We start from the raw sequence: 25865 nt of genomic DNA on the forward strand, positions 1-25865 counted from the left end.
ACATTTGAGGGGAGATTGCCCCCCAGAACAGATTTTTAGCCGAAACAAAAAAACACGTATTTCTTCATTTGGGCCCGTTTATACACACACCTGCCAAGTTTCATGGAAATCGGAGGGGGACACAGGGGTCAGATCCCCACTTCAATTTGTCCTCATCTTGACAATTGAGTGGGTTTTGCCCTGTAAAACAGTTTTTTAGCTGAAACAAAAAACAGGTATTTCTTCCTTTGGGCCCCACTATACACCTGCCAAGTTTCATGGAAATCGGAGGGGGACACATACAAATGCCCACTTAAATTTGTCCTCATATTGACATTTAAGGGGGGGTTCCCCCTAAAACAGTTTTTTTAGCCGAAAGAAAAAAAAACACGTATTTCTTCATTTGGGCCCGTTTATACACACACCTGCCAAGTGTCATGGAAATCGGAGGGGGACACAGGGGTCACATCCTCATTTCAATTTGTCCTCATCTTGACATTTGAGGGGGTTTTGCCCCCTAAAACAGTTTTTTAGCTGAAACAAAAAAACACGTATTTCTTCCATTGGGCCCCACTATACACCTGCCAAGTTTCATGCAAATCGGAGGGACACAGGGGTCAGATCCTTACTTCAATTTGTCCTCACCTTGACATTTGAGGGGGTTTTGCCCCCTAAAACCGTTTTTTAGCTGAAACAAAAAAACACGTATTTCTTTCTTTGGGCCCGTTTATACACACACCTGCCAAGTATCATGGAAATCGGAGGGGGACACAGGGTCAGATCCTCACTTCAATTTGTCCTCATCTTGACATTTAAGGGGGTTTTGCCCCCTAAAACCGTTTTTTAGCTGAAACAAAAAAAAACACGTATTTCTTTCTTTGGGCCCGTTTATACACACACCTGCCAAGTATCATGGAAATCGGAGGGGGACACAGGGGTCAGATCCTCACTTCAATTTGTCCTCATCTTGACATTTGAGGGGGTTTTGCCTCCTAAAACCGTTTTTTAGCTGAAACAAAAAAACACGCATTTCTTCCTTTGGGTCCCACTATACGATTGCTAAGTTTCATGGAAATCGGAGGGTAGGGTGACCAGACGTCCTCTTTTATCCGGACATGTCCTCCTTTTTCGGTGTCTGTCCGGCGTCCGGGCGGATTTCTGAAAAATCGGAAAATGTCCTCCTTTTTGGACCATTGTCAATATACTGCTCATGAAATTGTTCCACGCATAACGATCACCCACTTGTTATTTTACGTCCAAAAACCTCACTTGGCGTGTTTAGTATTCGAGCAATGCTCACTGATCATCATCTGCGATCCGAACCACGAACACTTTACACGAATCAGTCATCAGATTCCAACTCCTCGTTGCTTTACCCGCTGAACGCGTAGATACTGGATGCGTCCCAGATGCAAGCGGAAACGTATATAGCCTATTTCTAATCTGTGCGCATATAGCGTGTGTGCATTTAGTCTGTGCATTAACCTTGTTTACGAGTGCAGTTTTTCATTCGCCGCAAGTTTTATCTGTGATACACGTGGGTCATACGAGCGATACAGAAAAATGTGGTGAGAATTTTCTTTTCATGAAATGCCGAAGCGAAAGTGTAAATTCACTAACGATCTCGGAAGAAAATATCCTGCTTTTAAGGAAGGAAGAAACAAATATGAAGCTGAATGTAAGATATGCACTGCTGGAACTTACGTCTCAGTAGCAAACAAAGGTAGGTACATGTAATAATTCAAGTAGATAAATACGTAGTAATAACACATGTTTGCATATGGAAAGTAATAGTCATGTTTCCAACATTGCAACCATTCATTACATTAAAATGTATTATCAAATAAAGCAAATTAAACACGACGTACTGACAACGAAACCAAAATTTAAAATTATCGTTACAAGGGCTAGATTTAGTAGTGTTTACAATTTTAGATTGTTTGAAATTTAGTAGTGTTTATAATTGTAGATTCTTGGGTTTGGAGTGTTAGGTGTGATAAATCATTTGCAAGTTTTTTTTCGTTTTTTTTCTATAGTCTGTGCATACAGCCAAATTTTAAGAATAAATGGTGGAAGTACTTTAGGATGAAATAGCCTATATCTTTTGTTTGTTGTTTTCATACACTGAGACACATTTCATATTGCAAAAAGCATCGAAATCGATCGAATGCCACTTTTAATGCTAAAAAAATAGTGATGGAACGAAATTGCAATTATTATTAATCATAACACTATGCATTACATAGTACTTCATTGAGTAGCTATCATAAATAGGGTCAGGGAATTGACAAATCATCTTTTTTCTGGGCGTTGAAGAGAATACTAAACGTGAAACTAGTCTGTTTCACTTCAGTCAGAACCAGAAAATATTGTTTTTATTTTGCATTTTCTGCCCTTTTGGTTTTTAGTCCATTTTTGCAGTATTATTCCTGTTTTTGTTGCATTTTTAGTATCATTTTTTCTCCCAGTTGTTTCAAGAATTTTAAATGCATTTGCTAGCATACCTTACATAAATTACCGGTAACAGTTAGATATAGCAAAAATACATTTCTTGAAATTTACAGGAGAAAAGACGGGAAAGTACTTATGGAATTGAGTTCCTGTGCACTTTTGGAAGCTGGAAATGGTGTTTTTTCCATTCCTGCAATTTATTCAGCCGGTAAATAATGTAATTTTCGACATTCATGTATCTCCGTTGCACGATAGCTTGTGCCACCATTACTGTGGAATACGTGAATCAAATGTACCGTGCCTTCGATTATGTAACCCCCTGTCAGTGTAGCAACCACGTGGTAGTTTTACAAGATGACGTGTGAGCGTTTATTTTTTTTTTTTTTTTTTTTCAATTTAATTTTCTGTTTGCCTAACCTAACTGAACCTAACCTAACCTTCTGTGAATGTTTTGTGGATCAATTTTAGCCTAAAAACCATCATTGTTCAGTTAATAAGTGTTAGTGTAGCAACCACACAGTAGTTTTACAAGATAACGTGCGAGTTTTTTTTTTTTGTTTTTTTCAATTCAATTTTCTATGTTTGCCTTACCTAACCTTCCGTGAATGGTTTGTGGATCAATTTTCGCTTAAAAAACCTTTGTGAATAGTTTGTGCTGCAATTATCGGTTCATAAGTTTGGTAACACTGCATATCAGCTGACGATAGACAGCGTGAATCAAGATTTGAAAAAAAAAGTAATCCCAAGTTGAAAAATGTTTCACTATGCATATGAGGTAAGTACAAATGAAATTAATTTGAAAATAAACGATTTAAATGTGTTTTTCCTATATCTAACTAGTACCAAATTACCACACATGGTCATCTTATTAGCAAGTATGCCATTAATCATAAATATGGTCAATTTAAGAGGGCACTATTATTTTTAGGCCATGATTGAGAAGCGATTTTACAATACCGGGAGTTCCTCCAATTTGTTTCAAATTCGACATACTCACTACTTTTGCTCTCCTAATCACGAATCTGCAGTTAAAATTTGGCGGTCACGCGTACAAATTGCAAAATAACCGAAATTAAGTGGTCTGTGATCAGCACAATTGCTCACGAAGCAAAACTGTATTTTCAGGTTCTGACTGACTACTGTCATGCAAGGCCCATTCTGAATGGAGGTGAATGACTTGTGGAGTATTTAAAATAACCTTGAAGTAAAATTATAGAAAATTACATTAGCACTTAACTGCTTTTTTTCCCTTTGCTTTCATAGTTTAAACCATGAAACTGATTTTATCAAATTATTCAACTAGTCTTGTAATTTGTGAAAAATCAAGCTTTCATTGTTAAGGGGTGGTCTTTTTTTTTACATTTTTTAGGTCATCAACTTCCGAGCCCTAATATTAAAATATTTTGTTACAGGTAGTCAAGATTTGGAACATCATATTGCATCCCATAAACACAAGAAAAGCCTTCAGTGTTCCAGTTCATCAACTCCACTGGAAAAGATATTTCTTCAACAAGAGTCTACTTCAGCGCTAGCTCATCGTGTACTTGCAGCCGAGGGAGGTCTAGCATTTCATACAGTTAGGCACCATTTTAGCTACAGATCTATGGATTGTACACCAAAATTAAATCAAGTTATATACAGTGATTCAGATATTGCAAAGAAAGTATCGACAGGAAGAACAAAAACTCAGTGTATTATAAATAATGTTATTGCTCCACATTCCTTAGATGTAACTATTCAATGTTTGAAGGGAATTTCTTGTTTTGGAGTATCAACTGATGGAAGTAACCATGGTTGTATGAAAATGTTTCCTATTCTAATACAGTACTACAATTACAAAGTGGGTGGCATCAAAACAAAAGTAATTGAACTAAAGACAACTCCAAATGAGAAAGCTGAAACCATAACAAGTTATGTTAAGGAAACATTAGAAAATCTAGGTTTGTCAGATAAGTGTGTAGCTTTTGCAGGGGACAATACAAATACTAATTTTGGAGGAGTCAATCGAAAAGAAGGGAAGAATATTTACAGCAACCTAAAGAAATCACTAAATGAGAATCTATTAGGTGTGGGTTGTCCAGCTCATATTTTACACAATGCTGTACAGCATGGAGCTGATAATTTATCAATAGACATAGAGTGTATAATCTTGAAACTGTACAATTATTTTTCAATTTATACTGTTAGAACAGAGGAGCTAAAGTCTTTCTGCGAGTTTGTTGATATTAATTACAAGCAATTGCTGTCCCATTCCCATTGTCACTTTTCCCTGGCATTGAAAGAGTGCTGGAAATGTTCACGGCATTAAAATCGTACTTCTTGTCACAACCTAAGCCACCTAAAATTTTAATTCAGTTCTTTGAAAACAGGTTAAGTAAAGCTTATTTGTTGCATTTACATTCAATTATGGGCATATTCCATTCTAAAATCCAAGAATTGGAAAAAGAGCAAAATTCTGTGCTTGAGATTATAGACATTCTTAGTTATGTTTGTCAGGTGTTGACGAATAGATTAGAAGGTAGCTTTCTTTGTTTAAAGGTAAGAGAAATTATTGAAAGTGCTGAAAAAGATGGGTTTGTTAAGCCTCGGCTGGATGTTTCTCTCAACAGCTGAAAACTGCTTCTCGTTCTGTTGACAAAATCTCCTAACATATGCTTCCAATTTCGGTGATACTCTGCAAGGCTTTTCTAGAAGGATACACGAAGGGATGTATTGAATAAAAAATCGAATTGGGATTCTAGTTTAGCGTACAAAAAATTGGAAATGCAGCATTAATTGGATGTGAAAGCAGCTTTAAATGGGGCGTTTGAAGAATTTTAAACCATCTTACGGTTTAGGTTCAACATTGTGCATCTTAGTGTCGTGAATTTAGATAGACAATTCCAAGCGTTTGCACAATATCTTCAACAGAAATTACATAATTTTATTACAAAAAATACAAGTATTTAGTTCCCACGCCTTCTAGAAGTTCGAGGATTTTCCGCTTATGGCGCTGCTGTCGCTTATGGGCAAGCAACCCTCTGAATGTGTATTCTCCCATCTGCGGCACCGGTCATGTGCCGCTCGGAGCGGAGGAGGGGGGGGGGGAGGGTTAAACACCGCAATTTGCAAACTTATCTTGCTTTGACATCTGGTTTATGTTTTGTCCGCGCAAAGACCTTGGAAACTCAGGGAAGTGCATTCATTCCTTCAGTGGGTGGCTACGTTCAAAATACAAGACAGACAGTATTGCAAGTCGAGGAAGTGAATCGCCATCACTTAGTTTACACAAATTACGTCGGTTTACAAGTCTGATCCAAAACAAGAAACTTACTCTGTGATGCTCTCCGATTTTTTTTACATATCTAGGTTATGCATCATAATGGGAATTGAAGAAAATGTAGGATGGAAGAGAGTGGTTCAGAGATTCCCATTTTCGCATTTTGACTTTTTTTTACCTAATACAATTATATTACTTATACTAAATCTTTTGCGGCGCGGTGAGACCCAAGAACTGATTTATTTTAATTTATTGAAGCTCAAAGTAAATAATAGAATAAAAATTTAAATTAACATTCATCATATTATTATTATTATGATCATCATGCGTATTATTATTATTATTATGAAACGTATAAAGCGCAAAATTTAATAGGACGACAATGCTCTGTCTGAGTTTGGTGTGAAATAACAACATTTTAATAAATTTATTTCCAAACCATGAATTTCATCTGAAATTAATGCTCCCCGATCGCATAGTGGTAACGTCATCACCTTGTAATCAAGAGTTCCCAGGTTAGGGTCCCACTTTAAACTGTAGGTCCAATCCCAATTAGCCTATCTGTGCATAACATAGGACTTAATACAAAAATTAATGTAATATTATGTAAAAATTGACAATTTTGACTGACGTGTCGGCGTTAAATGAACCTAAAAATTAAAATACAAATTATACAAAAATAACAGAAAATTTACGAAGGGGAAAATTAAAGTTACTGGTTTGAAGATGTAGAGGCTGGGGAAAATGAGACAGGAGACACTTTCCTGGAATCCCCTTCAATTTGAACAGTGACTTGACATTGGTAACATTAACTAAGGAAGCATTCATTCATTAACTGACATTCGAGCCTATTGGACTTATGACTTTGCGGTGCATCACAGTCAGAAATCTGGTGAAATCTTAATATTTAGTTTCAAGTGGGATCCAAACCACTCCTTCGGGAGCGGCGTTCCTTCAACGGCTATTGAACCCGGGGCCCTCTGATTACAAGTAGGCCCTCCTTGGTAATGGTGCATAATATTTGAATACAATTGAATTGTATTCCTTTTCCAGCAGTTTAGCGAGTAAAATTTTAAAATTTCGCTTACACTCGAAACTAGGGCGACTTTTTTTTTCGCCTCATTTGAGCTGGAATGAGACTTGGGAGAGTCTAGAACTTGTAATACAGAAAACTCAATTTTATTTATAACTCTTTTATCTCTCTCTGTGTGTAAAACCATAGTATCTTTTTCACGATTAGGTCTTGTTCCATTTTCCCTCCTGCGTTCTTTGCTCTCTCTCCCTGGCTCTTCAGATATAGAGCATCCTTCATTTCTTGCCCTTCTCTTTCTCTCTCTCCCTCCACTTGCTCGTTCTCTATTTCGTTTTCTACCTTTTGTTTCTGTTTCTCATTCTCTCTTTCTATAGATTTCTCTGTATGCCTCTCTTTTTGTTTCTCTTCCTTCCTTTATCTCTTTATCGTTCTGTACTGTTTCTTTTCTTTGTTCCTATTCTCACTCCATCGTGAGAAATGTTTATCTTCATTTCTCTCAATCCACCTCTCCCTCTGTTATTATAGTATGTTTTGGTTAGTTTTCCACTTCCTTTTCTTCTCTTTCAGTCTGTTTTGCCTCTTTATTTCCACTGGAGGCACATGGCACAGTGGTTCGGATCCCACTTTAAACTGTAGGTCCACTCCCGATTAGCCTTTCTGTGCATAAAGTTGACATAAAACCACAAATCAATCAATCAATCTTTATTTTCACTTTCATTCTCTATCCTTTGGTTTTTAAGCATCACGCTCCAGCCTGCTTTAGCCTTCCCCCGCCCCTAGAAGTGTCGTCCTCCACTGGTACCTATTTATTTGAGAATGAGTGAACCCCAGAGCCGTTTTATGCAGAGAGAAGGCCGCAAAAATCCGACCTTACAAAACACGCCCAGGAATCTAATCTTAGTCTCCTGCAGGCCAGTGAGACGCCCAGCCGACTTTACAAAGGGAAAACTTCCCTGTTATTGTCCTTCAATACTTTCTTTTTTTCAAATCAACTTTAATCTCTATTTTCTCATTCGAAAAAGAATAGTTTCGGAGAATTAGAGATTAGAAAAAGGAATTCACCTTGGCTTTTCTGTCACTTTTGAGGCGAGGACTATTTAGGGGAGGGAGATCCAGAGGGCACTGGCATGCATACGCAGAGAGGGTGCTGAAGGATCTACAGCCCCCCCCGAAATTTTTAGAAAATAAAATATTCAAATGAAGGTAGTAATAAAGTCGAAAAAACTCAAAATGGCCCCCAATAACAATTTTTGTGTTTGAATTACTTTTAAAACGAAGGTTTAAAATTTTGAGCTCATACCAAATGAAAATAAAACACCAACACTGAAATTGATTTACGGCAATGTATTCTATCATTTAACCAAATATTTAATCTCCCTCTGTTCAGTAAAGGTTAGATTCATGGCACGGAACCCGCATTCACATTCAGTTGTAGATATTGGTACAATTTCAATTGAATTCACATAATACTTGAGTGAGGTGAAAATGTGTTTTGGCTGACATGACATGTTTCCTGACATGTTTCCATAAAACACACGTTCTTAATCATCTAAATGCCATGTGTGTGCATTTAATAGGACTATATTAAAAAATAAACCTGTCTTCAAAGCGGCCATTCATACTGTGCAACGAAGATTGAAAACGATGCTTTCAAACGTATGGTTTTCCTAGATCGGGGACCACCTCGACTTATTTTTATAAAACACAAGAAAATACTACAGATCTCAACAAGCTCTCGAAGAAGATTAAATGACCAAGCAACTCAACATACGTCAGATACACCGCCCAGTTTTAGTGTTCGATACAAGAATACTTGTGAATCACCAGAAGTCTGAAAAAATACCGAATACATGGCATTTAAAAGAGACAGTCAGGGGTGCCAATTTTTTTAAAAAAAACACTGGGTGGGCTCAAAAATTTGAATTCACAAATCACATAAATTATTGGGTGGACTCGGGTCCCACAGACCCGTATAAATTGGTGTCACTGTACACAGTCACCATAAATTGCATAACGAGATTTTTTTGTATGTAGCTATGGTGTGGTAAACTTAAATGAATCCAAATGGAAAACCATAAGTACGATATAGTTTACAAGTGGGTTCAAAATAATGATCCCAGGTTGAGATGTGTCACTCATAACTAGAAATTTGATGTTTCAAAACAAGACGGGGGGCAGAGGCGTGGCATGCATGTAGCCGCTGTTACCGCAGGTAACACCAAAATATAAAGAATTGAAGAACCTGTCTTAAAATATTATTACGTACATAAACTGCTAATATTGTCGTAAAGTAAACATTGCAGACTGACATTTTTTCTGACACCGGCAAAAGCGAAGAGGAGGACTGATCCGGTACCCTCCTCAGGCAACATGAGGAAAGGGCCCTGAGCTCACCCAAGGAAGACTTTCCGTCGCGGCAAAGACTGTTACGGCGGGAGGAGGAGGCGGGTTATTGCCATGACTGTTTAGCCGCCGCAGTTGCCGGTGATCCTTACCGGATACAGATCAGTGTTGCCATATTCAATTGACAGAAAAGAGCTAAGTCGCCTAATCGGGTCTATCTTACTCTGAAGGTGTCCAGTCACACTGGGGAACGATGGCGCAGTGGTAGCGTTGCAGCCTTATAATCAAGGGATTCCGGGTTCGATACCCGGTGGAGGCACAAGTGGTTCGGATCCAAATTTTAAACTGTCCCGATTAGCATTACTGTGCATGAAGTGGACTTAAATTGCCAAATCAAAATTTAAAAAAATCAAATCACACTGGGGGAAAAGCAAACTACCAAGTGATATTTTGTATTTACTCTAAATATCAGCAATTACGAAAGTCCTCTTTGTCCTTCTTCGACATCATGGGCGAGAAGGAGAGGAGAGGGATGGGTATGATCAAGGGGTCCGCTGTCCTTCTAAAAATGTCAACCTAAAATTCTATATTTCATACATATAATATTATTTCGGTTACAGAAATTTCTGATAATTGTTGAAAGGTCCAATTGAGATTGACATACGTTGTCGCAGGAATTAAATAATTTCGGATTGAAGCAATGTTCTTGAGATGGTAGAACTGTTTTTTGGTGAAAACATTACTTACAAGCATAATTTCCCGATTGTTATCTTAGCACGTTCTGAAGTGTCAGGTGTCCCAGGTTCGAATCCTCAGCAAGAAATGGTTATTCAATGTTCGTTGTTATTATTTTACTTACATAATTATAAAAATTAATAATTACATACACAAATAAATAATAATTTTATTTCAATAATTCACCATGCATCCTCATCGTCACGATTATCCTATAAAGCGAAAGCCTTAAAGGTAGCAAAGGACGTAAAATATACGAAATAGTAGTGGTGTCAGAAATGAGATTTCAGTGGATTCAGCGAAACATGCGAGTGGGAGTAGTTAGGAAACAGATGAAGACTACATCACTCTACATACGTCTTATTTGAAACGAAAAGTTTCGCGATTTGGGCAAATCTGGTTTCAAATGAACTAAGATGGCACCAGTAGTAGAACTGCACTTCTTGCAGGTTCCGAAGGAAATATTGGGGAAGCGCCGATGCTAAAAGGGGAAGGGGCAAGAAGGGTGCTTCACGTGTTACAAAAGTAAACAACGGTTTGTGGGAGGGACTGTGCAGTGGGAGTTTTGTGACTGGTGTATTTCGTCTTTATGTTGTTTTCGGGCATTGTCAATTAATTAATGGAGCTTGCTTCGAGTTCCGAGGTGGCGGGTTCATCCTATCTGAACAGTGTGTGTAATCGTGCGATAGAAGATATTTTGAAGCAATCTTCCGGTTCGTTCTTTTGCTGAAAAAATCGAAATTGTGGTGAAAGGGACGCCAAAGCCTATTTTGAACGATTTAAAAACCAAATCGTCTGCTGGATATGACCGACATTTCAATGTTTCGTGGTATAACGACTATCCATGGTTATGTGGATGTGCGCAGTTGTCGAAACTCTTTTTTTGGCCATGTACTCAATTTTCGGGTGAAAAAAAAAAAACGTGTGGAATTCAGGTGTGGATAACATGGACCATGACCATGACGCACCCAAAAATTCAAATTCAAATGAAAGACTTCACTTTATGACAGCATCATAGAACTTTTTTGATTTGATTTGATTGATTTTGCTTTCCTTGTGCCACTTTTGGCTAATTTGCGAAGATGGGGATGAGTGATGATATGATGAAATTGATGAATTGCAGACGTACCAGATTAATATTATATGAACTACTTGGAAGACATTGGGGGGGGGGGGGCATGAGGTGGGGAGGCGCCCAAGTCTCCCTTAAATGTCCTACTGATAACCGGTAACACTTTTAAAAATCCCACGCCACGCCACTGACGGGGAAAAATCCTTCCTATTGTCCCTTCAAATGTCACCCTGCATTAAAATTATTAGAAATTCGCTACTTTCAAATGACAAAACTCTGATTTTCCGTTTTATATATATATATATATATATATATATATATATATATATATATATATATATATATATAATATTGAGGACGAATTTTGTACCTTACAGATGAAAAATGTTCCTGCGCCACTGTTTATGCACGATCCAAGTTCACAAGTTCAGCCCCCCAAAACAAAATATATAGGAAAATATAATTATAATCTCTAATTCATCGTACACAAGTACTGAAATTAAATAATAAAAATATACGTTTTTAGTACTTGTTGTATAATCGAAGGTTATTTATTTCTGCCGAACTTATTGGAAGGCAACGATTATATTGGGAACATACGGTTGTTAAGGCCAGTGTCAAAGAAGATTTATGGAACTAACCAAGAAATTTACTTTTCGTCTACTGGATCCAACCTTCTTTTTTGTTATTCAATAAATATTCGATCCTTGATCTATTTGACATTTATTTCCCCATTTCATTTTTTTGCGATATTAACTACACCTAAATAAAGAATACGTTTTGTTATATCCCTGTTTCTACACCGTCTTTTTGCCTATTCAAGTAATAATAATAATAATACATTAATTTACATATTTAATTAATGTCATTAATCTAATGTGAATACTTTAATTTAATCATTTATATTATTACTAATATTATTTCTGAGACTTGGTTCGGACATCCCCCCCCCCCCGAAATATATTTCTTGATACGTACCTGCTTTTGACTAATCTTGATTGATTGATTTGTTGTTTTAAGTCCACTTTATGCACAGGAAGGCTAATCGAGACTGGACCTACAGTTTAAAGTGGGATCCGAACCACTGTGCCATGTGCCTACAACGGGTATCGAACAGACTAATATTGAGTAATAGAGATCCCGAGTTCGGGGGTTATGTACAGAATGGTATTTTAACGGGAAGGGGAAGTGCTCCATCTACTTGCTAACATTTGGTTATTGTGGGGAGACTATATATGTACAATTTATAATATATCGATGCTTCAAGAGTAGTTGCAGGAAATTTTGCAAATACCTCACTCTTTACGTGCATCTATCCATTTTGGACACTTATCAATATCACCAACTATTAGAGCACAGCTAATCATAATTGTGAACTGATAGCAAAACGTTTGTTTGTTAAACTTGTTTTAAGACCAATTATATTCACAGAAAGGCAAATCGGGACTGGACGTATAGTTTAAAGTGGGATCCGAGCCACTCAGTGGCGTAGCGCAGATATTTGGGCCCACCTGCAAGTAAAATATTGAGGGGCCCCATTAGTGCCAAAAAAAATATGATGCCAGAGTGGGACGGAAGTACAATAGTTAGCTGCCCTCCCCCCTTCGTTGTACAAGAAATTAACTTTTACCTCAAATATTATGCCTTCCCATTTTTTTGTTATCGACTTATATCACTGTAGTACTTTCTTGAAACTAAATCAGGATGGGCTGAATCTCTGAAAAATAACTGGAAGAAGAATCTGGAAATATTTTCTCTACTTCAACGCAGCGACACAGCCAGGAATCACTTTTGGAGGAGGGGGAAGCTTCCAGCTGCCAAATATTTTGTTCGTGATGCTTTGTATTTTTGCTTGAAATATTTTTTATGAAGTTACATATATTACACAGATATTAAAAAATACTGTTTTGGTGGAATTGTAAAAAAAATAGTAAACACTCCTCTTTCGGACTTTGAGGTGAATGTGCCTTCAGCCCCTGGTTCCTCCAGGCCAAGATTCAACGTAAGAGTCGCTCATATTAGCCTTCTAATACTGAGTGAGTAGCCCTAATATACTCAAGCAACAAACTTATCCTTCAGTAATGGGGGTTGAACCGGACATCTAGATTGTCGGTAGTAACCTATCACAAGGTAAATTTCCATCTGCTACGAAGAAATAACTGCGGACTCTAGTCTTTGAGTGATAGATAATAAAGCTGCGAAGGAACTGAAAATTTATCACTCAATGAAATGCAGCTTCGAAGGACTGAGCCCATCCCAAAATAAAATAAGGTTGCCACAGGTTAGTAGACCTCAACATCATTATTCATAATTTTAACGCTGCCATTCTTTTTTCGATAGACCAGTGATCATACTTTCTTAAAGACTTTTTCATGAAACAAGAACCTTTTTATTAATAGACCATCAGTGCTCGAATTTGCATAATCATTCTCCTTCATCTACTTCATTATCTTCAAGTTGCTCCACACAAGGATCCTTCCTTCTATCCCCAACGCGAACAAGGAAATTTGCAGCTAGGAATTTTCCTTTCGAACACTGCAGATAACAAAATCGTAACACATTAGAAAATAAGAACTAGTTCGACAGAAATGTCCACAAAATGCCAAATTGTAAGAAATATGAACTTACAAAATTACACAAAATAATGGTCACATTCAACTCATAAGTTGTATACCCTGCGTGGCAGAGGATGGAATAATGGTCTTTACAGCAAAGGGATAATTTACTATGGGTCCCACCTTTAACTGAGGTTTTCAGCCCCTTTGAAGTAAAACAAGTGTAGACAATGTGGGAAATTCATTTCAGCTCTTATTTCAATATGAAAAGAATTGGGCCCCTCCTTGAAAATATTTGGTGGGAAGTTACATTTTAAATATCACGTGTAAAACTAAAAGGTTACGAATTAACAATTTTGATGTTTGTTGTAAAATAAGGATCGACTGGTTGAGCAACTGAATATTTCTACTGGATTCCTAACTGTAGACAATTGACACGCTACACTACGTTTACGACAAACTGCGTAGATACAAAGGTATGAGATGAGGGATATTTTCCTATCGATTGACATCTGCGAGCAAGTAAGTTAATTCTGCATTTCGGGGGGGGGGGGGGGGGCATATGACAAGTTACCGGGGCCCCTCTGGCTGAGATAATACGTCACTGCTTGTTATCGCAGACGTCGTATATGATGTTACTGGGAACCAGATTTCTGTTTCGTAAATCTATTTTTTTTATAAGCGACACTATCTTTGGAATTTCTGCGATTATATAAAAAAATCAAGAGCACATTGTGGGGCCCCTACACCTCGCCCCTTCGTATTTTACTACATAATCTATGTTAGTTGGCCATTTTACTGTAACTTAATGAATGTACCGACGGAAACAAAAAGAAACATGCAGCTTCACAGTGCATAGGCTGGTGATCTCAAAGGACGATGTGTAAGCTTTTTTTCAACTAAGGAAAGGAAAACAGTTATTCTTCAGGGTTCCGGAACATCTGTCAATGGCCAGTGGGTACGACCATTCCATTCTCCCCCTCCCTGCAAGATCGTAAAAGCAGCGAGGTAACGATGGTAAGAATATGGGAGGGTTTGTGGCTGGGAAGAAGGAGAATTTCTTGAAAGCGACGTCAGCGCCTCCCTCGTGTTCCCTTGGTACTGTTGTTAGAACGGAACTAACGACACCCTAGAAATTTGGTTTTCTTTCAACATCCAGCCGAGGCTTAAAGAGGTAGAACAATTCATGAAGGATGCTATGTTGCTGTATGAGTCTTGTGTTGAATACATACAAAAGTGGTCACAAAGTTTTGATGAGTTTAAGTGTTTTAAGTGGATGAATTTAACAAATCTGAAGTACAGTGATGTTGAAGAATGTATGAAATACTTAGGGTCCAAAGGAATTCACATTGATGATGTTAAATGTTTTGACCAATTTTGTAACTTGAAGCAGTTTGTTAGTGGTAATCCTGAATTACAAAATATGAGCTGTAATGAGAAATGGACCACATATTTCCAATGAAGCAAGTCTTCTGACTGCCATTCTGAACTTCTAAAGATAGCAGAATATTTCTTTTCGATACCTGGACATAATGCAAATGTGGAGAGAATTTTCTCACTAATATCAACAGATGAAAGGAACAGGTTGAGTGTAGATTCTGTAAAGGGGCTTATCATGATTCAATACAATTTCAAAGAATATTCTTGTATTGACTTCTACGATTATCTTTTAAAAACTCCAAAGTTGTTGGAAAAAATCAGATCATCTGATAAGTATGTGTAAGCAAACTGTAGGTAAGATTTTTATAGTGATTAAATTAAGATTAATGACAAATATCTTTGCATTTTTTGTGGTGTCCTCTTTTTTTGTGATTTGTCCTCCTTTTTCACCATGTCTGTCCTCTTTTTTTAATGTATGCATCTGGTCACCCTATCGGAGGGGGACACTTAGATAACTTCCCTTGTTAGTCTTACACTTTGTAATTAAATAACACTGTATATATTATAATGCTTTATTTCAATTTGTAAATCTGTAACCGTAGAACAATTGTATAATTTTTGTATAACATTTCTATCTTGTTATACGTGTTAAAGGTTTCATCCCGGAATGGAATGTCTCACATTTATGTGTGTTTTCATTTCCAATACATTCGAATGAATACATATTCGTTTCAATGGCATTTACAAAATCACCTCTGACATTTTATGTTAAACAAGTAAGATTATTTTTGTGCACGAGTGTGTTAGCCGATGCGTAGCAAAGTATTTTAGGAACAACACTTGAAAAAAAATTCTTGTAGGACTAACTGATGAAAAATTACTTTGTAATCGAAGATCATAATACCTTTTAAGGTGTGGTAATATTATAATGGGATTGAGATACGAAACTCTTGGATCCAGATCCGAAACTTTCGGACTCAAATCCGGATCCGGAATTTTCGGATCTGGATCCAGATCCGTAACTTTTGAATCCGGATCCGAATTTTTTGGATCCGGATCCGTTTGGCCATCCCTAGCACACATACGACTCTTTGAACGTGTCGTTCACCGCTCACAAGAGATGAACGACTCGTTCACGAATGACCCATCACTACCCAAATGTCGAAATTGATCTCAAATGTAAAACTGCATGGAAAAATAAATAGTGAGTTTATTCGAATAGATAATATTCATGTATGTGAGTGGCACTCCATGAGGATTTTTCGGAAGAAAAAATAAAACAAACCTATGCACTTACCAAATTATCTAATAATGTCAAGACTTAAAAAAGAAAGAAAAAAGTTGTACAATGTTATGAATGTCCAGCCCAATATTTTTTAAGATGTAATGGTAGTTTTCTTAACTGCATAGAAGGCAGGGAGAGGGAGGGTTGTTTCTTTCAAATTTATTATGAAAAGAGGTGTTTCAAATATGTGGTAACTTCTCGGTCCAAGTTTCGATTGTTTAATTCAAAGACATTCATTTTCCATGAAGGCCGTTGCGTGTTGCCAGCATCATTATGTCGCCTATATCTGTCTTTACAATTTTTTGTGTAATCGTGTGAACGAGATATGTCCAATCTTCGTTGTCATTAATAAATTATTGCCTCAGATGTTGACGCGGGTAACTTGAGCAGAAGAAATTTTGGTACGCACGATAACATTTCATCGTATTTTTAGCATTCTACACTTCAAAACGAACCCTTTATCTTACGATAAATAAATAAAATCTAATCTACTACAGTACAGAAGGTACGTTCCTTATTTATGTTGCATTTTCTGTTGCTTTAAATTTCTACTTAGCCTTATTTCTTATTTGCAACCATGAGAGATGTTGAAATGAATGATGCTGTAAACGTAGGACCCGGCCTTTTTTTGTTATTGCGATTACATCATGCTACGAATGCAATTTTAACATGGTTCGATTTCGATTTACTTCTGTTAACATATACGGCGGAGTTTTAGCGATTACTTAAGATATTGGGTAACAGTTAGATATAGTGAAAACACATTTCTTCAAATTTACAGAAGAAATGACGGGAAAGTACTTACGGAATTGAGTTCCTGTGGACTTTTGGAAGCTGGGAATAGTGTTTTTTCCATTCGTGCAACTTATTCTGCCGGTAAATAATGTCATTTTCGACATTAATGTACCTCCGTTGCAATAGGGTACTAGTTAGATATACCGGAAACACATTTAACTCGTTTATGTTGAAATAAAATTAATTTCTACTTACCTCATATGCATAGCGGAACATTTTTCAACTAGAGATTCCTTTTTTTCAATGAAAAAATAGTTATTTTTAACATTATAAGTATTTATTGGTCCTTGCTAATTTGCAGTCAAATTTTGACCCACGTTGTCTATCGTCAGCTGATATGCTGTGTCGTCATCTGATATGCAGTGTTTCCAAACTTATGAACCGATAAATGCCGTACAAACTATTCACAAAAGGTTTTTAAACGAAAATTGATCCACAAAAAAATTCACGGAAGGTAAGGTTAGGTTCAGTTAGATTAGGCAAACATAAAAAATTGAATTTGAAAAAAATCTGCTCACACGTCATCTTGTAAAACTACCTCGTGGTTGTTACACTGACACTTATTAACCGAAAGATGATTGTTTTTAATCCACAAACCATTCACGGAAGGTTAGGTTAGGTTCAGTTCGGTTAGGTAAACAGAAAATTAAATTGGAAAAAAAATTCCGCTCACTCGTCATCCTGTAAAACTACCGCGTGGTTGCTACACTGACAGGGGTTTATGTAATCAAACTCAGAACATTTGATTCACGTAGTCGACGGTATTCTTGGCACGAGCTATTGTGCAACGGAGATACATGAATGTCGAAAAATACCTTATTTACAGGACGAATAACTTGCACAATTCGAAGAAAGATTTTTCCCAGCTTCAGGAAGTCCACAAGAACTAAATTCCGTAAGTACTTTCTTGTCTTTTCTCCTGTAAATTTCAAGAAATGTGTTTCCGGTATACCTGATCGTTACCCAAGATAGGTCGTGCCACCATTACCGTCGACTACGTGCGTGCGTGCTGTCAGTGTAGCAACCAGACGGTAGTTTTACCAGATGACGTGTGAGTGGGTTTATTTTTCTATGTTTGCCTCACCTAACTGAACTTAACCTAACCTTCCGTGAATGGTTTGTGGATCAATTTTTGCTTAAAAACCTTTTGTGAATAGTTTGTGTGGCATTTTTTGGTTCATAAGTTTGGAAACACTGCATATCAGCTGACGATAGACAACGTGAGTCAAGATTGGCCTGTCATATTGTGTATAACAAAAGCGAATTAGCAACAACCAATAAATACTTGTAATGTGAAAAATTACGCTTTTTTCAGTGAAAAAAAACAACATAATGCCAAGTTGAAAAATGTTCCGTTATGCATATAAGGTTAAGTACAAATGTAAATAATTCGGTAATAAACGAGTTAACTGTGTTTTCACTATATCTAACTGGTACCTGGTTTTGTTCAATATACAGGGTGGTCCAAAATTCTTGACACCCCCTACCGAAAATTAATAAGAACAATAGAGGAACAATATAATAATATCAAACACATGTACTGGATTTAGTATATTCACTTTCATATCCACAATATAATAATATCATACATATGGACTGGTTTTAGTATATTCACTTTCATTGACACTGACACCGTCACACACCGAGAAGGTCTGTATGAACACCACCATTTTCGTGGCACAAAATGATGCGGCGCCATGGCCTGTGTGAAAATTAAAACAATGTTTACAGTATGTGTGTTTGTGTTCCTCTATTGTTCGTATTACTTTTCGGTAGGGGGTGACAAGACTTTCGGACCATCCTGTATGTTTGGTACTATTATAGTTTGGGGTGACACCTATAAATCATATATTTTGCACTTTTTTACATTGCTAACGTACTATTTTGGAATGCGGAACATTTCCTAATGTGAAATAGTGCATTTCTAACTAAGATAATGTCTATTTCTTACATTTACGAGTACTTACTGTTACTTGTTATTTCGATTCTGTAACACATTATGGCGGGTGATAGCGTTCTGGTTCAGGGCACGTTGTGCGAGTGTTTTGTCAATTTATGCAGTGTTGCAATCTCGTTCACTGGAAAATACCTACTTTCGTCCCCGGATTTGAAATTATGCTAATACCTCACAAACCATTGACGTTAGCCCCACAAACCATTGACGTTAGCCCCAAAAACCATTCACGTTAGCCCCAAAAAACATTTTCCATAAGGTTAGGTTAAGTTAGGTTAGGCAAGCATAGTTAAAAAAAAATATTAAAAAAATAAAAATACTTGACATGTCATGTTCTAGTGAAAACACACAAGTTTGAAACACTGACTACGGGGTTACGTCATCTATCAAATGGAACATTGTGCTCTCGTGCAGAAACAAATGGCAGCAGCAGAAACAGCGTGTCGGACAGAGATTTTTGTAGAAAACAACGTGTATTCGGATTAAAATGGATCAAAACTACATTCACGAACTTCCACAACACTACAGAAAATGATTTCCGTAAGTTTTTTCTCCTGTAAAAATGAAGAAATCCGTCACCCCTATACTATAATGTTACCATATGTTTTCGTAGTTAGGTTATGCAGGCCAGGTTTGGTTCTTTTAGCATTAAAATAAGTCCCCCAATGCTTTCTTCTAAGGTTTTGATTTACTTCTACTTTAGTTCCAGTCGATTGTCAACGGAAAATACATGGGAAGCGTGCATGCTTGTAAGATAAGTTTTAAGTTGTTTTTTATAACATTTTTTCTTCGAAATCCAAACAGTGTTCATTATTTTAAGGAAGGTTCAAATTTCGTGTGACAATTGTTGCCAAAATTCTACTATAATTAGTCTTCCTGCTAGGAGAATTTGAAAAAAATAAATCATAAAACGATTGGAACCGTTACCTGAAATAATGAATTTCTAACGAAAATAATGTCTATTTCTTACATTCACGAGTACTTACTGTTACTCGTTATTTCGATTCTGTAACACACAATATGCTGATAGCGTACTGGTTCATCGCGCGTTGTGAAAGTGTTTTATCGATTTATGCAGTTTTGCAAACTTGTTCACCGGAAAATACCTACTTTCGTGCCCGGATTTGAAATTATGCTAATACCTCGCAAACTATTGACGTTAGCCCCACAAACCATTTTCCGTTAGGTTAGGCAGGCATAGTTAAAAAAATTAAAAATACTAGACACGTCATGTTCTAGTGGAAACACTCTGAGTTTGAAACACTAACTACGGGGTTTACGTCATCTCACACACGGAACATTGTGCTCTCGTGCAGAAAGCAAATGGCGGCAGCGGAAACAGCGTGTCGGATTTTCGCAGAAAAAAACATGCATTCACATTAAAATGGATCAAAACTACATTCACGAACTTCCACAACACTACAGAAAATGATTTGTGTAAGTACTTTCTCCTATAAAAAGTAAGAAATCCGTCACCCCTATAGTAAAATGTTACCAGTATTTTTAATGCTAACAGCCCTAAACCTGGCATGCCTAACCTAATAATGAAAGCATTTAGGATTGTAATACACCTTCATACCTATATCACGTGACATGTAAGAAGCAGCAGTCCATGTCAGTACACTTTGCGGTATTTTTCCTACTCAATGGTGTGCAGAAAGAATAAAAAATACTTGTCACCCGCACAAAGACAAATTCACTCCAACTTAAACATGCCTACATACCAACACAACTAAAGAACACACAAGAGCATAGATCATGTGCATGCACAGTTTGAAATCTTGCTAGTCACTCCAATATAATAATGCATGTTTTATCAAAGTTACAAACCCTTGTATTTGTAGTGCATTGTGGTAACTACTCTACCAGTGAGCAAGACAAAAATGAATTTACCACTTTCCTCCCTCTTTAAGACTCCTTTATACAACAATATAATGCAAATGCAAGAAAGATAATGCCAAAAAACATACATTTTTTTTGCATGTTTGAAAAAATGCCTGTTTTTATCGTAATTTTAGTCTTCCTTTCTTTACGTCTAAAAGTTATAACCATGTCAATAGTCATGCACTAACCATAGTACTGTTGAATGTGTGGAATATGGATACGTTTTTCAATTTCAGTGCATATGTATATATTTATGGCAGCTTCAGTGTATTTTGCATTTAAGTGTCTGGAAATGGCAAGGCTGTCTTTAATTTTGTAAGGTTTTATTTTCTTTTAGGAATGAAGTTACATTTATATTCCAGGAGAGGTTAGGTACATGTAGTCCAGAGGCATACATCACTATTTCTATAGCCCGTGGGTTTTTGAATGAAGGGAATATATGACTACATGTAATATGTTGCTCATGTGGTACACAATAACGTACTACCAGGTGTTTTGCTCGCAATTGTGGCAGAAGGCCTGTGTGATGTCATAAATCCAAGATGGCTACCGCTATATGAACTAACTACGAAAATCCATCATAACTTATTTAATAGTGGTTTTGTAGAAGAAAAAAAATATAGATACATATTTTGTTCAGAATTGAAAAATGAACAAAATTGATTCTTAAGTTTTTGTCATATCTCGCACTGTTATAGAGATATATCTAGTGAAACTATTTTGTGCCCTTTTCTGCAAGGATTCTATTCATATTTTACACTTTACTTGACATTCTGGCATATAACGGGGGGAAATTACTGCCTGTGATATATCGTGATGCCTACTATTGTGGCGATACCTGTGTGACATCATACATCCAAGATGGCTGTCTCTGTAGACATTAACAAACAAAAAAGGAACAAAACTCCTTTAGGAGTAATTTTGACCATTTGTAAGTTTGTTGGGTTTTTACACGAAGGGAAGACATGTGTATGGAGGATGCTTTCATTTGGAGGCATGCAATCATGTATTACAATGTTTCAGAGACCATACATGACCAAAATCCAAGATGGCCACCTTGGAGGTTCTGCACATGATATACTGTCCATATCCTGATTTAGAGTTCGATCATCAGATTTTTCCACAGGCATTTTCTGTTAATAATTTAAAAGTGAAAAATATTATTATAATTTTTATAACTACAGTAGTGTCCAAAAGTTAAGCATAACTAAGATATGAGAAAATGTTTTATTCATAAAGTGACAGAACTGCGTAAAACATAGTGAAAATTAATCAAAACGTTATATGGTATACAATCTAGTAAAATGCATGAAATTAACATTTATTTTTTAGTGTAAAGACACACATGCAAAAAATAAGAAAATAGAAGATACTTTCTTGATGAAAAAAAGAGGCTGGTATGGGGTGAAGTTACCCCTAACAGCTACACAACCCCTTGCAATGACGTAGCATGCTATGTACAAGGTGGTTCAAAAGTTCTACTGGCAGCTGGTTCCATTTCCCATGAAGAGGAGTGCGGAGCTCTGGAAATGTCTTTGGTGGAGGATCAGGAGCTAACTCGTCTCCTTAACACATTACAGGATTTATGTTTTGGGACCTTGGTGGCCAGTCCATGCGGTGGATTTATTCACCTTCAAGAAAGTCATCCACCAATTTGGTTTTATGTTCACATGTACTACCATCTTTTCATCGTTGAAGTTGAAGTCTGAGCCGACTGCATCTCTGAAAAGTCGCACATGTTGTTGGAGTACCTCATTTCTGTGCCTCTGGGCAGTAAGAGTACCTCCAGCAGAGATGTGCAGCTCTGTACGTCCATTGAGTATGATGCCTTCCCATACCAGTATTCCATCTCGACCAAACTGATCCCTTTCAATGATATTCCTTGGATTAAATCGTGATCGAGGTTCTCTCCAGATGAATGCGCGACGAAAATCATTTTGCAAACTGAACCTGAACTGATCTGTGAAAGAGCACATTCCTCCGTTCGTTCAGGGTTCAGTTTCGATGATGCTGACTCCACTGCAAGTGGGCCCTTCTGTGCACTGGCTCAAGTGGGACACACATAGAGACCAGCTGTCCTGAGTCTCTGGTACAGAGTTTGGTGAGAGAAACTAACCCTTGAGGTGGCTGAAAGCTTTGAGGACAGTTGTCTGCAGGCACAGTCTGGTTTCGTTGTGCAGTTAAAGCCAGATATCGGCCCTGTCTTGTCGTTGCTACTAGTTGATAACCTTGTTCTGGCCTACCATGAACATCTGTGTCTTGGAACCGTCTCCAAAGCCTGGAAATGACTGTGGCATAGTCAACGCTGCCGTGACTTCAGTCTGTGTTTGACCTGCTTCCAGGCATCCGATGATTCTTTGCTGACGTCTTTGTGCCATGTTCTTACTGTACATTGAACACTTTACCAAGAGATTGTCCTCCAATCACAATGAGCGTTCGATACAGAATGAGGCACTCTTGTTCTTATATATTGTGTTTTGTTTACTTTTCAATCATGTGCCTATTTGACACTAGCGATACTGTTGGATATGCATGTAAGGTGAGTTACACTCCTTGATGATTATTTATGGTCTCCCCCTTCCATTTTTCTACTTTTTGGACACTACCCTATTATGTAAAGGAGTAATGACCTCACCTGTGACTTTCTCAATCAACATTCTCTGGAGCTCTAGGCAGTGTCAATATGACAGGAATGATCTTCTTGTCATACTCATATTCTCTTTTCCCATCAACAGCCTATTGAGATGGGTAGATTTGGATGATCCTTTTCTGCTTTTATTTGACTCCAATACTTGGAAATAACTCCTTCTGAAAAAAAGTGTGAGGGGAACTTTGGTTGGAGTAAGATGTTGAATTGAACATCCCTTTTTGCGAACAGATACCATTGTAATTTGACGAAATATTTGATTTTGATGTTATCCAAAGTCCTATCATCTTAAAAATCCTGTCATCATATTCGGGGTGTAAGAGACACACAAATATCAACCTCACATCCACTAAGTATACCCTGGACTGCACCTTGTAGACTAACATTGCTCTGACATCTAGGGCCTCCCCGATGGCACAGTGGTATCGTCGTCATCTTGTGATCAAGGTGTCCAGAGTTCGTTACCCGGTGTAGGCACATATAGCAGTTCAGATCCCTCTTTAAATTGTAGATTGTCCCAATTAGCCTTACTGTGCTTAAAGTGGACTTAAACCAAACACCAACTCAATCAATCAATCAATGCTCTAGCATCTGGACCCATGGGACTTGAGTTGTGTGCTGGCCATATGTGTTTGTCCTTTCATCTATTTCATCTTTGAAATTAGCCAAAAGTAGCAGAAACGAGAAGTAAAATAAATCAATTCATTCTGTCATCTTGTTCAGGAGAATCCAGGAGAACCAAGATTTGCAAGAGATTCAAGCACATCATCTTCTGCGCCATCAATTGCATTCAACAACCACTTTTTTGCCTTCTTTGCAAGTACAAACACAACTGGGATACCATTAATAGATAGTGTGAACGCTGCCGCCAAAGTGACCTTCACACCTTTCACCAGGAGGAGTTACTTCCAAGTATTGGAGTGAAATAAAAGCAGAAAAGAAACATCCAAATGTACCCAGCCCAATAGGCTGTTGAATGGAGAAAGAAGAAAAGGAGGATGACAAGAAGATCATTCTTGTCATATTCACACTACCAAGAACTACAAAGAAGATTACAGTTGACATGTGGTTGCGGAAAGAGGAAATGTTCGTGCATATGTCGGGATCAGTCCCTCTGCGATGTACTGAACTGTGCCTATGTAGTGCAGATGAAGAAAAGTGTGAAAACAATGACTTACAGGACATAGACTCAGATAAGAGTGACGAGGAAATTGAATAAAAGTGACTGTATTGATGAAATGATATTTCCCAAATGACTACAACCACTCACAATCTTGATATCAGGTGAGCAGCTTACAATTCAAAAGACAATGCGGAATTCACAGACGATGTTATTACTCCTTTACTGCAATATTTATAATAATAGTAATGATAATGATAATAATAATAATTAATATTTTTCACTTGTTATTTATTAATGAAAATTCATCTGGAGAAATCAGATAAAATCTAAATCAGGTTATGGACAAATTATCATGTGAAGAACCTCCAAGGTGGCCATCTTGGATTTGGGAAGTCATGTATGGTCTCTGACACATTATCAAGCAAAACACCTGTAGTAATACATGATTGCATGCCTCCAAATGAAAGCATCCTCCATATACATGTCTTCCCTTTGTGTAAAAACCCACCAAACTTAGAACTGGTCCATATGACTCCTAAAGGAGTTAAGGAGATAGTGTCATTTTTGTTTGTTAATGTCTGGAGAGGCAGCCATCTTGGATGTATGATGTCACACAGGCAATACGCCACAATAGTAGGCATCACGAAATATCACAGGCAGTAATCTCCCCTGTTATATGCCAGAATGTCAAGTAAAGTGTAAAATATGCATAGAATCCTTGCAGAAAAGGGCACAAAATAGTTTCACTAGATATATCTCTATAACAGTACGAGATATGAAAAAAAATGTAAGAATCAATTTTGTTCCTTTTTCAATTCTGATCAAGTATCTATATATATTTATAGCCATCTTGGATTTATAACATCACACAGGCCTTCTGCCACAATTGCGAGCAAAACACCTGGTAGTACGTTATTGTGTACCACACTAGCAACATATTACCGGTAGTCATATATTCCCTTCATTCAAAAACCCACGGGATTACAAATGCCCCTGGACTAATATGTGTATTGGAAGTTCTCTTTTAATGCTGAAATCTCAGGTTGTGGAAGAAAGTGAATACACATTCTGATGCAAATACAGGATCGATGTAAATGTAAACAATTTCATGTGACTCTGAGTAATACTATCTTATTTCCTATTTGTTAATTTAACCTTTGATTGCCAATTGCTGTTGGTTGTCACTGTACAGCTCAAGATCCCACAATTTCAAGTTAGCATGTACGCTGAGTGGTACCAATTTCTGGGACCAAGTTTCTATTGTTTAATTCCTAAGTAATCAGGGTTGGCAAAAATTTCTATATTGTCACTGCAAGGTTTGTATTTCAGTTTTGAATTTGCATATTGATTCTTTTTAGTATATCTAACAT

At 37.2% G+C, this 25865-nt stretch overlaps 1 protein-coding gene across 1 annotated transcript; it reads left to right on the forward strand.

Annotated features, from left to right (window-relative positions):
- The first annotated feature begins 1430 nt into the window (after positions 1–1430).
- Positions 1431–24296, forward strand: LOC146000599 (uncharacterized). The gene is made up of 3 exons (XM_083138353.1): positions 1431–1702; positions 3843–4531; positions 24096–24296. The coding sequence occupies exons 1-3, from the start codon at positions 1570–1572 to the stop codon at positions 24294–24296; spliced, it is 1023 nt and encodes a 340-aa protein (XP_082994479.1). The 5' UTR covers positions 1431–1569.
- Positions 24297–25865: the final 1569 nt, after the last annotated feature.

This window comes from Lepisma saccharinum, chromosome 16 (assembly GCF_977018435.1).
Source record: "Lepisma saccharinum chromosome 16, izLepSacc3.1, whole genome shotgun sequence".
Taxonomy (NCBI): Eukaryota; Metazoa; Arthropoda; class Insecta; order Zygentoma; family Lepismatidae; genus Lepisma; species Lepisma saccharinum.

Coding starts and splice junctions, on each gene's coding strand:
- LOC146000599 (XM_083138353.1), top strand. CDS start 1,570: ATGCCGAAGCGAAAGTGTAAATTCACTAACGATCTCGGAAGAAAATAT. Junction 1,703..3,842: donor CGTCTCAGTAGCAAACAAAG/GTAGGTACATGT, acceptor ATTTTGTTACAG/GTAGTCAAGATTTGGAACAT. Junction 4,532..24,095: donor CTCATATTTTACACAATGCT/GTACAGCATGGA, acceptor CATCTTGTTCAG/GAGAATCCAGGAGAACCAAG.